At 40.0% G+C, this 15,579-nt stretch overlaps 1 protein-coding gene across 2 annotated transcripts; it reads right to left on the bottom strand.

Annotated features, from left to right (window-relative positions):
• Positions 1 to 247: 247 nt before the first annotated feature.
• On the bottom strand, positions 248 to 12,931 carry LOC132108090 (leucine-rich repeat and immunoglobulin-like domain-containing nogo receptor-interacting protein 1-B). 2 transcript variants are annotated; one of them, XM_059514635.1, is made up of 2 exons: positions 12,599 to 12,931; positions 248 to 3,148 (listed from the first exon to the last, which is right to left on the bottom strand). In XM_059514635.1, exons 1-2 carry the CDS (start codon positions 12,608 to 12,610, stop codon positions 1,292 to 1,294), a joined length of 1,869 nt encoding a protein of 622 aa, XP_059370618.1. In that variant the 5' UTR covers positions 12,611 to 12,931; the 3' UTR covers positions 248 to 1,291. The 2 variants fall into 2 exon arrangements, with proteins under 2 accessions (XP_059370618.1, XP_059370625.1); XM_059514642.1 differs by having other exon boundaries at positions 248 to 3,145.
• Positions 12,932 to 15,579: the final 2,648 nt, after the last annotated feature.

Here is a 15,579-nt window from a genome sequence, read left to right as displayed (position 1 = left end):
TGAGGTTGTCTTAGATTGATTTAACACTTCAAATCCATTCTAACGATGTGTTCTACCCTAACACTGAAATAAGTATTTACAGAGAAAAGATGTTTGTCGGAAAACATTGAACAGTAATATGGCGTGCGAAAGAGAGTGAAGGTTTAGCAGTACATTAGTGCATCGTCTCTGTCTTCCTGTGTACCTCACCAGCTCTCAAGGTTTAATTCACGGAGCAGAGAAAAATAAATGAGCAAAGACAGTGAAGTATAAAAGCTTGTCATTTTAATGTTTTACAGCCATCCATTGTCCAAAAATCAGCACTGTAAGTGTTTCAAGGGTTGTAGAACACATTTAACTATAGCAACACCTGCCTCATGAGATTGGTAGAAAATGCATTATAGCATGGCATATTGACAACAATAAACCAAAACAATAAAACTGTAAATTTTTCAATGGTAGGTGAATAAAAACTGAGGAGATCTGTCAAATGGAATAGTACTTTAGGGTGAGTGCAACCACAGGTCCAATAGTTTTGTCACATGTTCAGATGAAGCAAATGGCTTTAAATTCAAAGCTACATCTGGCTTTACCATGTAAGGTGTCAAAATCGAAATCGTACCATCAAACCATGTTTAATGATTAATAACTTGACCTTTGAGATAGTAATGATTGTCAAGCCTAATCAATAAATCATTTTAAACAAACTGATCTCTTATAAAGAGTTGGTAATGGACATTTACAGTGATTTAATTAGACCTATAGACTTTGCATGTATCTAGACATAGCACATGCGTTCCAGTAGGCTCAGCAATCCATAACCTCTTATCAGCTGCATTCAACCACTGTATTGCCTAACGTACATCGAAATAGTTATGTACAGAAAAAGACAACAAAGGACAGGTATAAATTTATACCGGTCCTCCCAAATTCTGGCTTTCACATAAATTTCAACAGGACTATTTTTTTCAACACTTACCCGAACAAGTACACAGATTTTTGAAACCCTCAAATGATCTGTCTGCTTTCTCTTTGAGGACACAATACCTGTGTGTGTGTGTGTGTGTGTGTGTGTGTGTGTGTGTGTGTGTGTGTGTGTGTGTGTGTGTGTGTGTGTGTGTGTGTGTATGTGTGTGTGTGTGTGTGTGTTGATCTGTACAATCTGTAAAAAAAATGTAAAAGGCTTTTTTTCAGAACAATGTTCTTTTCACAATTCCATAAGGGGTGCAGAGATTACCCCCTTATTCCTCCTGGTACGTCTGTTGTCATGAACACCTATTCACGTAATGCACACACAATGGCGATTAGCCTTTTAAATCATTTTCATACTGATCTTATGAGATCCCTCAGTCGGGCTGCTTTCTCCATCTACTTTCCGTGGCACATACTCAATCTCAATGTTTGGCTTGACATTGCCTTTCCCTCGGCTCCAGAGGAACAAGAGCACCAGACAGAACAGTACCACTCCCAGGAAAGAGATAAACCCCATGGTGGTAGCGATAATGAGAGTCTTCATATCAAAGGGAAAGGGATTCGTCGCACCAGTTCCATTGGCACCGCTATCATTGGGCTGGTTTGAGATGAAGGCAAAGGTCTTATTGGGCTGATGGGGCCAATTGGGAGAGTAGCTATGAATGTGTAGGTGAGCCAAACGGGTGTCGTTACCTCCTGCATTGACAGCAATGCAGGTGTAAGTGCCATTGTCTTGTATTTGGGCGTATCTAACCTCTAGTGTGCCGTCTGGAGACACAGACAGCCGGCCAATGCTTTTAGTAGTGATAAATTGCTTTTTTGGAGACTGCCACATTATCATGGGTGCGGGGTCTCCATCTGCTTGGCAAGGAAATTGGACAGTGGTCCCCTCATCCACAAATCTATGAATGGCTTTTTGATCCTGGATCTTGGATTTCTGACAGGTGAAATAATTCAGAGGGAGAACATCCGGGAAGTCTTTGAATTCTTTACCCTGCAAAAACTCTGGTGATTCACAAGATGGCTGCTGGCGGTTGAAGTTAAGTCTCCATCGACGGCGAAAGACCCAGAGGAGACGACAGTCGCATGCCAGGGGGTTGTCATGAAGAGCCAGTGTCTCCAGATTGCCAACTGAATGGAAGGCAGACTCCTCTAAAGTGCTTAGACTATTGCTGGATACATTGAGTACCCGAAGGTAGTTGAGTCCTCTGAACGAATAAGGCTCAATGCTGACTAGCCTGCCCCCAACCAAATGAAATGCCTGGAGCCTCAGTAAATTGTGCATTTTGTTGCCTTCCACAACCTCAATTGGATTGAAGGACAGGTTGAAAAATCGAAGGTACACCAGGTGCTGAATGGCCTCATAAGGGACGGCAGTGAGATTGCAATTTGTTATGCTCAAGGTTGTGATGTTAAGTCCATGGAGGGACTTGGTGGTCAAGGTTTCTAAAAGAGGCCAGTTTGCTATCTCTAAGACTTTGAGTCGATATAGCCTCCTGAAGGAAAAGTCTTGAATGATGTTGATGTTGAGATGTCGCAGTCTGAGGGTCAGCAGGTTGTGAAGATGACTGAAGGCCTCTGTTGGCACAGAGGTCAGGTTGCATCTTTCCATAGTGAGCTGCTCTAGGCTGCTAAGGCCATGAAAAGCTCTGTGAGAGATGAACACCAGGTCGTTGTCTCCAACCTCCAGTTCTTTTAGGTTGTAGAGATCTTGAAACACAAGGTCCAACAAAATTACTATTTTATTCTCACTAATATCTAATCGAGTGAGGTTACTGAGGCCAGTGAAAACACCCAGCTGTATCAACTTCAGCTTGTTGTTGCGTAGTCCCAATATTCGCAAGCCAAGGAGGTTGCTGAAGGCCCCTGGTTCAATGACAGAAATTATGTTCTCATTCAGCTGTAGCTCCTCCAAGTGTTGATAGTTGAGAAATTCTTCCGGGTTGATGGCTTTCAAGCGGTTTTTGCTGAGATCTAACAGCTGTGTGTCAGTGGGAATTCCCTCAGGGAGGGCGATCAGCTTCCGCCGATGGCACACGACCGAGCGCTCTTGGGCACTGCACTCACAGCGAGAGGGGCAGCCAGTGGCAGAGCCGGACAGCACGGTACCCAGCATCAGGATGAGAATGGGCTGCCAGCACGCCACCAGGTAGTTGTGCCCACTTGCCTCTCTGGCCACCATTTTGATGGTAACCTGCTGAGAAAAAGGATAGAGAGATTGGGTCACCATAAGAACAGAATTCATTCCAAGGTGGAAAAATGCAAGAGAACAGAGACAATCCTATTGCTCCTGTTCTTAAAATAGCAAGAGATGGTCTTGGAGAAAGTGCTGATGCTTGAAAAATGTAACAGACTGCTGCACTGGAGCATGCTGCGTAAAGACAACTTAGAGCTTTGATTAATGATATAACAGAGACATTAAAACGTAAAAGACTGTATTAGAAAAGGAAAACAATCATAAACAACACTGGCCATAAAGCCAAGTTATAAGTATAGCCTATAGGGGAGTTAAGTATAGCCTATAGTCTGTAGGATCTTTTTGAAATATAAAAAATGTATCTTGGATGTTTAACTTGTAACACAGAAAATATATTTTCAATAGCGTCTTGAACCAAATTAGTAATGATTTAAGCATGTCAAAATAAAATGTATATGTTTTGTTTTAAATAGAAGAATTGCATAATTTTAAATAGTTATATACTAGAGTTCTATCTTTAAACTAACAGAAATAATCGCTGGTATACAGCAAAATCTGAGAGCAAGGGACATAAAAATCAGGAACATGACTCTATACTAAAAAAATAAATAAAAAAAAATATCTGGCTTTAAGTCAAATGATAAATGTTATATTTCTATTATACAAGTTATATTATTATAATGTTATATTACTATTATTACTTTTTACTGATTGTATTTTATGGCTGCATTGAGAGTAGAACTCAGTAGTAGAATACTAGAGTAGAACATTTAGCTCTTATGGGTTAAATACAAATCAACAAAAGCCCTGAGCCTTCAAACTTTACTTCCCCAATTGAACAAGCAAGCTCAATTTCAGTCTCATGGCCACTTCCAGCCGTGTGCTTTAGAATGATGGAGATCTTAATTTAGTAAAGAGTCTCGTGAAAAATTGACATGAAGGAACTCAAGACACACACAGAACTTGCCAAAATGACACACAAGTTACATTCCATAACACAAGGTTGCTAGCTGGACTAGTCAAATACAAATCATGTTAAGTAGACAGGCCAGCTTTAATAATTGATGAGGTAAATTTTAAGTAGCTCCCATTTGTAAAGCAAGTGAAAGTGACCCAGAATTAAATACTTGTTGCATCAGTGAATTCAAATACTCTTATGCAAAACCAGAGGATGCATTATGATATTATGTAGGTTCAAGGCACATTGACATGAATAGAAAATCGTATGTACAGTGAAGGCGACTTGTATTTATACATTTGCAGTAATATCTCAAGGGAAGCTATCATTTTTGACTATATTTTATTTTAATATTTCCCCAAACTTCCAACCTACAAGATGCAGAAAGAATGTTCTCTAAGAGAAAATTACAACACAAAGCACTGTGAAGCAGCTTAGGCCAGACTATTTTGATCGAATTAAACTGCAGAAAGGTGGTGAAAGAAAATTCCTACATGCAGCCATCTGTTTAATGCACAGATTTGCCGATTCCATCTCCGAGTGTCTTCAGGTGTGTCAGAAATGTGCAACAAAAGAAAATAATCTTTTGATTTCCAGTGTGAAATTAGGCGAGTAGTTTCAGCGATAACAATTTCATTTTAGTGCTCCTCAGCTAGATCAAAAGGGCCGTTATTGTCAAGGGTGCTTCTCCCTCGTTCATCTATCGAGTGTGATCTGCATACAGTCAGGGAGCAGAGCGATCAGGGTACTGTGAGAGAATTACTACATCGATTAAACGACTCGTGTGGCATGAGGAGGTGTTGAGGGTGAAGGTCATGACGTAAACAGAGCTGCCCAGAACGGGATGTTTTAATCACGCTGAATCTATCACGATCTTCCCCGGCTGAGCAGACATCAAGCCTCCGGAGGCATAACAGGGTTGTTTAAACTGTTATTACGTGTGACTACTCCTGCGATGCTAATTTCTGTTCAATATGCATGTCTCCCAAATTTCTGCCAAACAACAACCTTCGGCCTTTAACTATAATTGGGGGGATTTGTCTGTGGAGAGAACAGGTCAAAGGTGTTGGCTCATTAAAATTATTGACTAATTTGCTTGGTAGTTTTAAACAAGCAAACAAAAGCAGATGGAAATCGCTATAAAGTTACAGTAGGTCTGCATGGTGTGATCACAGTTTCCCTAATTAAACATGGCCGTTGCTTCCAATATCAACATTTTGTATTTTGTTCACTCTTGTGGTGTCTCATAGTACTCCCACAGGAAGAAAATATCTCTGCTCGTGTGCAGAAATATGTACCTGTTTTACCACTGATAGAAAGTTAACTGTAAACATTTATGCTGTTATTCCCTGGCCTGCAACTTGCAAATGCCTGCCAATGGACAAACTGAAAATTATGATGGTTTAAATAAAAAAAAGAAGCCAAAAAGCCTAATTATCATTTAGCACAAATGTTTTGGGTGATTTTTTTTCTTCTTCTTCCAGATCTAAATAATGGATAGCACACACACACACACACACACGCATCCATCTTTGTTCCTAATCCCTGTAACCTTTGTTTTGGCCCAAATGCTAAGGTATGTAAATGCTTTAAAACAAATTTGGCCTCGGTGGTCAACTGATGGAAATTGAAAAGCCACTACACAAAGTGTTGGATTTATTACCCAATTAAAAGATTAAATCATCGCTCAGGAAGCCCCCATTCTGTAAACACACAAATCAAAGTCTGTCAGGCGACTATGAATAATGTATGGAAAAGGAAAAAGCTGCATCTCTCTGGTGCACTGCTAGAATATTTCATTGACAGAGTAATTCTCAATATAGTGAAGTCACTCTCATGGTCAATAGCTCATCTTATTAGTCAACACCCCCCATGAATTTTCATGTAGAGAATTGTGTCTAAAGGCATACTGTATCTACCTCAGGGCACTTTAGTGTAGCCAGCCATTCCTGGCATGCAATATATTCAGACAGAAATGTGCTCCTTTACCCTGATTGATTTGAAGAAATATACAGTAGTCAATGAGAGGCACTCTTTATATGGGAAAAGGGAGTAGTGCACTACAGTTTTTTAATTTCGAGCCAGTTCTGTTACAAGCAAGCGCATCACTTGAAAAAAGCCATCTCCATCCCTGTTGTCATAAATTTATTGTTCCCTTGAAAAGCAAATTAAATGTGCAGTTTTTTACATTAAAATCATGTTAAGTCGAGTATGCATCAACATTCCTGTTTTAGAACATCACTAAGCATTCTCTTTGTTTAATAATTGCTTCCCAACTTTCAGTCATGTGACAGGCTGCATGCTGTCTAAAGCGAGTTGCTCTCCTAAGATCTTTGCAATGGAAATGACATTTTCTCCTCTGTTCTTTTCCCTTAGTAACATGGGAAGGTCATATCCATTCAACCCTGCCCGCTAGCTCGAAGGGAAGAAATAAAGTGTCAACCACAAGTTTATTTTAACATAGTGCTCCTCTGAGAGAGGGACCCTCAAATGTAATGCCCTATTTTTCCATATTGCAACATCCACTGTAACTCAAACTCAACATGGCATGGGTTCGCAGAAGAGACTGTTGATCAGTCAAGTTCAATCAGGCAATGAAATGTGAGCAAGTTAATTGACAAGTCCGTATCTGGTTCATGCTCAAAGGGTCTGCAGACTTGCTTTTCAATTATCTGTTGTCAGCAGGTGGGAGGAATAAGTGAGGCTTCTTTTCACAAGGTGTCTGCTAGCGGATGCCACCTTCCTCTGCTAATGGAGGACTAGATCTCTTTTAGATTACTGCACCTTCCCAACACTCATGAAGTTAATAAGTGTTGCGCTTCAAAGATTTGTCCTCTTCTTTGCTATTTGTTACTTTCAGGGCTATCTGTCAAGCTAGAGGGCAAAATCAATTCTCCCTCCAACGTTGGAAAACCAAGCTATTTATCTGTTTAAGACCCTCACAGAGAAATTAATGTTTAAGGTTGAAACTTAACAAATAAGAGGATTTACCTTTGTGTGTATATATGTATATATATACACACAATTTGTTTTTCATGGATGTTTTGTTTCAAGCCAAATTACACAGACGAAACCAAGCACGCCCGTCACGGCGGTATCAAGATTCATCGTAAACTGAAACCACAAAGGACGGCTATCAGTTGAATTGATTTTATATTTTCATGTTGCACTGCTCATGTGTATGAGTGTTCATTGGATGGTATTCTGTCTCTCCCACTCATCTAGAAATGTAATTCAACCCAAAGGTCCCTTTTCCTGCTCTCTCTCCCACTCCATCCCCTCTGTATCATCCTAGCGATAACCTTGAGAAAAAATATCACTTGGTACCATCTAAGCAGTGTCCTTACATTCTCTCCCTGCTCACCATCGTACTCGTGACCTTACTGGTGAGCCTCAGCTTGACCAAACAAGACAAATAAGCAAAGCTTGGGAGTGACCCACTTGCACATTCCTGTTTATTTGGGTTTTAATAGGTCTCAAATAAGGGTTTCAATTGACAAAAAAATGTGTTTTTTGAAATTTTGGACATAATAAAACAATACTTTCAAATCATAACAGTGTTTAACTAGAGAATACAGTATAATGTTTCTTCTTCCTGCATTTGTGCTTGTGTGTTTAAAGTGCATTGGGTTTACTGTGTATTCCAGTTGGGACTGTGTTCTCTCTTTGCACATTAAACATACTCCTGTTTTGGCAAATGAGTGCTACAGTCAGGGATTTAACATCTAGATAAAAAAAATCATGAAACAACATGTTTTACATATTAATTAATGACTCGTTTTGATCTCCAGAGAGATATACTTTGGGGTTGAAAAACCATTTGTTGTAAACAGCAGGGTCTCTGTGGTTTCTATTAACATTATTATATCAAAGAAAGAATTATTTGTTTATGGTGGGGTGATTAATCATTGTGTAATTTTTACAAGGAAAAAAAAGGATTATTTATTGTAGCACAGTGAGTGAAAACAAATTACATTTCATGATTCATAAATCATAAAAAGACCAAACTGTAAACATATTTCTAATATTTCAAACATTTTAAATGCATAAATACAAAAACAGGAAGCAAAAAGAGAGAGAAATAATGAAAATGAGCTTCGTTTTGAGGATGATCTGATCTTAACCTTAAAGTAAAAACTATTTGAAATCACAATTAGAAAATGTTTGATTTTTAAAAAATATATAATAATAATATTATATTCTTTCAGAGAAATATTAAATAATCATTCATTTTTGCCAGCAAATGATACCGCTAAGCATAATGTTTCATAATAGGCACAACAGTCTAATAGAAAGCTGCTGAGAGTTGAAAGTAAAGCGAATGTAGAGTGCAGTAACTAATTGGCTATATTGGCCTGAGGGAGTTCATTTTGTTCCTTCTTCCAATCTATTTATTCATCATCCCGTTCCTTCTGCCTGTCGCTCTCTTTTTCTCCCTCTCTGGCATCCCTGATCACACTGCACACATTTCACAGTATGAAGCGAATCAGTGGTTAACAGACATCTAAATATTCCCAATACATAAATAGCTAACTGTTAAATTGCTGGTAATTGGTTGTCTGTTCTCATGCAGTCTGGCTGTAAAATGGCATGGGTGACCCTTTCGCTCTGTGTCTGAACAATTCATTTATAGCCTGATCATTTGAAACATTTATGTTAAGAACTGTTTTATGGATACATCTGTGACAGTTGTCACAACTGGAGTCCCATGGGAACATTGTGTGGTCTGAGGAATTGAATCTTTATTTTTATTTGCTTTGTATGATGTTAGTCAGTTATGTTATAAGTACAACAGATAAGCAGAGTAGAGTTAAAATGAACTACTCTGTTTACAAATATTTCTGGATGCTAAGTCATAGTGTTAATGCCGAGCGAGATGTGAGTGGCAAATCAAGTTGCTACCATTCATCACAACATAAGCAGGTGTTTTATCGGTATTTACAACAGCAGTTAATCAGTGAGGACCTGAGCCAAATCAATAATCAGCCCTGCTTGCCCCATACATTTGTCTTCTTCCAACTTTGTATACCGAATCAGCTTGGGTTTTAAGCCTACAGAAGCAGCATTCAGAACAGAGACGTATCTTCCAACTGTTTGCTTCTCCTCTCTTTTGATCTTGTTTTTTTGATGACAGTAAGATTTAGATCAAAGCCCAAGGTTTGGAAAGCTACATTCCACTAAAGGAAAAACTAACATGAACCTTGATGTCGAAACATAGGGAACTCTAGACTTATCGAAGCGAAAATGCCAAGCACTGCACTGAAATTTATACTATTCAAACAAGAGCTATGACTAAACTGTCAAAGTGAGGCTTTTGCATGAAGAGGAATATTATTTGGGACCTATATGGAATTGAGAGTAGTATACTGAAACAAGACTTTAACATATATCTGAATACATATCCCCCATGATTACCCCTCAAGGCTTGCCATTCTTGCACTCTAAAAGCAGTTCAATCTTAAGAGAAAATGAAAACTGGCAATCAAAAAGATGGTTCAGACCAAGAGCAACATCCTTCATTGTGCTGACTGGTGGCCTGGAAGTATCATGCTATCATAAATTGAGTAAACGACATGAATGTTTCAACTCCAAGCATGGCTGAGATTAAAATTAGTTACGACCTATCACCTGAATATTGGTCTTCTGACCAACTGCCGATGGAGCAATATGTGATGATTGGAGTTTAAATAAGCATCCTTCAAGGGGTGGAAATGAAACAGATGCACTGCATTTCTGTCTCTTACTCTTGACAATAAAGCACATGCATTCCTTGTAAGCGGCATCAAGCATATGCCCACCCTTCAGCCTGCTGAAGCGTTATAGGTTATTTCAGCCCATGGTCTGGCTAAATTTGTAACACTATGGCTGCTGTCAGGTTCCTTGTCATGGCGCAAAGTCTAATTGGGCCCAGTCCCATGTCAATCCTCCCCTCAGCTTTCCGGCAATGGTTAATAATAATTCCATAAAGTGTTTTTCATTCCTCATTAATTCTCTTGAGATTCACTTTAAATTCACCGCTACCAGCAGGCAAAGCTGGTAATTACTCCAACCTCTTTTCCTCTTTTAAACACAGGGCTCTTTGTTTTGGGTTTAATTGAAACAAAAGAAGAGAGAAAATGTGAAGAGAATATAGGACGACCGTAATCCCAAAAGCAATCTAGCTCAAGCTGAGCTCCTTGGAGTTCTTTATCAATGGTTCTATTAGGAAGGAGCTTATCTCACGAAATTAGCTATGGGGTAATCACTCTCGAGCTTCCTGAATTATGCTAGCATTGTTCTTCTGACCAGCACTCTATCCAAGGCTAATAATTTGATTACTCTGACAGATACAATGATATCTTCCTCTCGTCTTTCACAAGGTGCAAATTTAGCCATCAGCAGCCACCCAGATGATCGGTGGAGATACGAAACCAAGTTCAAGTTCTCCGAAACAACAGAAAGCATTGCTTAAAAAATGTAAACATAATTTTCATTCACAACATCCGTAACCCTTATAAACGGGATGGCAAGGATTTAAGGCACAGGCCCATTCTCGTATTTTTGACTTTTCACATAAAGCTGTTATGATTAAATTTTAATGGGAGAGTCTGCTGCAGGGAAGCGACTCTGTGACCTTCTGAATACATTTGTGGGAGGCTGGAGTGAGTGTGTGCTGTCTGATATGCCACTTGGTCGCCTCTCACAGCGGCCCCTTGCTGGCTTTCCTGCTATGTACAGCCTATTTCAATAGTCCCTCATTTTGTGTGACAGAAACGAGCCGTTTCGCTGATGGCGTCCGATTCTTGCATCTCTCCACAATGAGGACAAACGCACACCCGGTCTGTCTATCTATGCCACCACAGACTGACTTCTTAAAAAGCATATAGAAGAGAATGAATAGGAAAGCAGAGAGGGATATGGTGGGTTCGCAATCGCAAAGGATCTGAATTTCAATGATTTTGGGGATTTGGCCCCCTTTTTCTGCTCAGGCTGCATCATTTACAAAAGCTATGAAAACACGAGGTCTGACAGGCACGGGTTCTAATGTATGTGTGACACACAGCACAAGAGCATGAGGTGATGCAGTTCTCCTGTAGCACTGCCTTATCTTGTTTCATCTGCTGTTTGTTATCAGACTGCAGCATTATCATAATGGCTATTACCAACAGCTGAGAATCTGCTCAATGGGGAGACTGCCTTTTAACACAATTGCTAACATACTGAAACATATATCAATGTATAGGCCGTTTTATTTGTATCACTATTCAGTGCTAGATTTTCAGCCATTGCTCTTCTGTTTTGGCCTGGATTTCTCCACTGGCAGCTACATCATCTTTAGAAAGTGTCCAGGATACTGTTGCCATGCAGTTGTTTCATGTTCCCATCTTTCTACTCAGCACAAGCCTATATGCATATTGCAGATGCATTGTGTTTTGATGGATAACCCTGTGTTTCAGGTTTTTGGGATGTTGCCCTAGTGTCTTGGACTTGAATCTTAGAATTAGCTCACACCTCATGTGAATATTATTGGCCTGTATATGTAGGATGGTGAATAATAATAATAATAATAATAATAATAATAATAATAAAAACATGAATCTTGGTTATTATAGATGTGTACTGACAATGCACCTTTACATAATAAATTATGGATAGAGCGATCTGACAGTTGTAAAGGATGTACTAATGAGAACACCGAGATAGCATGAATCTTTGATGTATCCAGTAAGACTCATCTTAATGTATTTTTGACAGCCTGCCAAGATTAAGAAATGAAGTGTAATGTTGTTATTCCTTTAAATGCCACATTAGTTGCGGAGGAAGTTGCTTCCAAGCAGTAAAACAGGGGCAGAGGAAAAAGAGAGCAAGAAAGAAAGAAAGTGAGTGAGTGTGTGTGCGTGTGTGTGTGTGTGTGTGTGTGTGTGTGTGTGTGTGTGTGTGAGAGAGAGAGAGAGAGAGAGAGAGAGAGAGAGAGAGAGGAAAAAAAGGAGAGAAAAGAGGCTCTATAATGAGGACTGTGAATTAAAGACTCAACCGCGTCAAAAGCAATACATTATTTTCTTCCATAATGCATCCTGCAAAATAAAAAGCCTTTAGCAATAAACCATGACAACAGCACCAAAAATACACTCAGAAGTCTTGCATAGATTCAAACCTGCACCCCAGACAACATGTACCTGGGCGTAGAGAAATATATATATATATATATATATATATATATATATATATATATATAAACAAAGTGCAGGTGAAAATAAGCATGAATGCTCACTGTGCCAGATATTCATTTATAGCAAATGACCCCCTCCTTGTGCAATGACAGTCCACAGTATTAGGTCCCTTGTCCGGTTCAGAAGCATTATTCAGCATCTTTCTCTCTTGAGCCTGTGCCCTATCCCTCTTGAACACATTCCCCCCCTGAAAATCCCAGTCTCGTCTCCCCCATTCAAACCTTTGTAGATTCTCAGAGTTCATGAAACGCTTATCTGGCATTGAATGCAAACTGCACTTACCAGAAACGTCATGCGGTGGAGTCTAAATTTGGCAATTCCATCCTGCCGGAGTGCAGCTTAGATCCGAATCGCTCCAGAGTGGCAGGGTGGCACACAGGAGGCCTTTGAAGAATTCAATGAGTGAGAGGAAAAACTAAAACGGCACACAATTCCTCAAAGCAAGCAAAGCGTCCAGAAAAATCTCAGAGTGGGGAGCATGAGCATCTTCAGTCCACAGAATGCGCGAGAGTCTGTCCCAGATGCAGGCATGCATGTAAACAGGAGTGCACCCGCTCACATACATGCCATACCCAGCAGAGCGAGAGCGGGAGTGTGAGTGAGGGAAGCAAGATGGAGAGGGAGGAGTCAACGCTGTGCAAGGTGGAGGGAGGAGCTGTGGCGCATTGAGATGGAGAGATGGAGGAGACAGAGGGAGCGAGGGAGGGGGACAGAAAGCCTAAGTCTGGCAGGCTGAGAGGGATAAGAAGTGAGAAGGAGGGGGGAGGGAAAAAAAAGCAGCACAAAGCTCAAAACAAGGACAATGTAACTAATGCAATTCAATTCTGCTGTTCATCAAACCAACTGCAGCAGGAAACAGGAGCAAGGACAGAGGGATGCCGGTATGGGGTGCAGGGGGTTGTCCCAGAAATTTGAGTATACATTTGTGAAACCTGTCTCTGCCTCTCCGTCCTCCTGTCAGAACACAGCGATTAATGCCTGGCTTTTATGCACAAGACAGAGTTCGTCAAATGCAAACGGGAGCTGCAATGTGACAAATGGATGACTCATGGAGGTAAACAGGCAGGGTGGATAAACAACAGCCAATGGAGAGAGAGTGAGCGAGAGCCGGAGATACAAAACGGAGAGAGAGAGAGATGAGGAATTTTTCCGAATCCGAGTCTGCTTAGCCAAACGCAATAGTGAACTGCAAGGTCAGTCTATGGGGGATTCGTCCTGCAGGATATAATCTGGTGTAAATCCTTGTAAATCCCCACACCATTATACTAAACAATAAGTGAGAGGCGGTGGCGCGGCAGGTAGAGAGACGAGTTTGATTACTGGAGGGGAAGGGTGATGTGGAGCATGAGGCACAGGGGTTGTTAAGCTGCACAAACAAACTGAAGAGGTGCCTCAATTTTTCTGAGAGTGAGAGGGCAGAGGAGGAGGACAAAGAGCAGCAGAACCGACCCTACCTTTTTGAGGGACTTATCACTGCACAGTACAACCAGATCAAGGCACGATGTGGGAGAGGGAGTGTGCGTGTGATCCGCTGTGGATCTGTCCTAGACGTTTTGTTAACGCTCTAATCTTCCCATGAAACACCAACGCAGAACTGGCAATGGTGTGACTTATTAGATGAGCTGTTGTGTGGTATATGGCAATGGTTGAGGTTCTTTCTTGTGATAGAATTATCACTGCATATTACAGAGCTGTGTGTTACATCAATGCCAGTTCCAAAGTGGTATTTTGAAATAATCATAGGCGGAAACCCCAGGGGGTCTGAGGGTTGTCCCCCTTAAAAATATAATTTAAAACCATGCTGTGTATTGTAAATAACAATGTTTTATACTTTAAACGACGAGTCCGCTATTTTAGCAATAACAACGTTACCTGCTTGAGGGAAAGGGTTGCCAGGTTTTCATAACAAAACCCGCCCAATTGCTACTCAAAACTAGCCCAAACTATCCACGTTTCGAGGGGGTGCCCTGGTAAAAATTTTATTCTGGGGGCTAAATATCACATTATTGGAGTCGCTTAAACCCACAGACATGAAAAACAACCCGCATCAACAGTGATAAAGTAGCCCAATTCCATGGGAAAAAAGAGGACTTGGCAACACTGAGACCAGGGCCTATCCGTGGAATAGGCGACATAGGGAGTTGCCTAGGGCGCAAAATTACTGTTTTTAATATATGCACACCCATATATTAAGCAAAATAATTTCTGACAATTAACATAATTTTAGTACTGATTGATCATCAAAATAATTAACATAATGTTAGAATAAAATAAAATTGACATCAACAAAAAATCATAAGATTTGACAACATGTCTTGGACTAATTTAAACACTTTCTGCGTCAAGGTACTTATAATACATCATCATAACACATTAATTATGCATGGCACACACAGTTAAAATAGTTTTGCCATTTATGTGCTCTTAAAGTATAATTTCTGAATAGTAAGTGAAAAAATGACATTTTAGGGGCACAAGGCAGGAAGCGACACAAAGAAGAGGAGCAGAAAATAAAATATCAATATAGAGGTAAAAATCACAAGTTAATGACTATTATTGAGTATTTGAGTATTTAAATACTCATTAAATGAGTATTTGCCGTGATGTTTATGTAGTATTTTGAAATAGCCTTTTTAGAACATCTTAAATGGCAACACTGACACTGTGGAACATTTTTGCTACAGTTAACTGCTTATTTAATTTTTTATTTATCTTCTTTACAGAAACTTTAATTTATTTTAATATTGTTTTAATCTAAGTTACATTACTGCTCGCTTTTAATTCACCAAAAAGTGTCTAAATGTCTTTTGAAAAAGACCAGGACTATAGCATTCATAAAATGAAACAATTAAGTTTAAGTATGTCATTTTCCACTATATGCACAACATTGAAATGAAAGGTATGGGTTTGCTTAGACTAACCTATAAGCCCATTAAAGGAAGTTGTGGTCTAATGGTTTATCGAGTCAGACTCATAACCCAAAGGTTGCAGGTTTGATTCTCATACCGGCTCCCTGGGCGCTGAAGCTAAAATTGCTGCTCACTGCTTTGGGTGTGTGTGTTCACTTAAGATGGGATAAATGGGCACCAACAGAGCCTGGGCCAGCCCTGACTGAGATGGATAGTAATGTCTACAACCGACATGAGCGCTGTCACGGCGCGACCACAACATCTTGAAGTTGTCTAATTTGGCATGGTCTCCCTGCTGCACTAATCGTAGTAAGGCTTTCCTTGGTGTATTCATATCCTTTCAAGTATTTACAC

The sequence above is a fragment of the Carassius carassius genome, chromosome 2 (genome assembly GCF_963082965.1).
Source record: "Carassius carassius chromosome 2, fCarCar2.1, whole genome shotgun sequence".
Lineage (NCBI taxonomy): Eukaryota > Metazoa > Chordata > Actinopteri > Cypriniformes > Cyprinidae > Carassius > Carassius carassius.
Note: the sequence above shows the minus strand (reverse complement) of the source record. Positions and strands in the feature narration are given on the sequence as shown.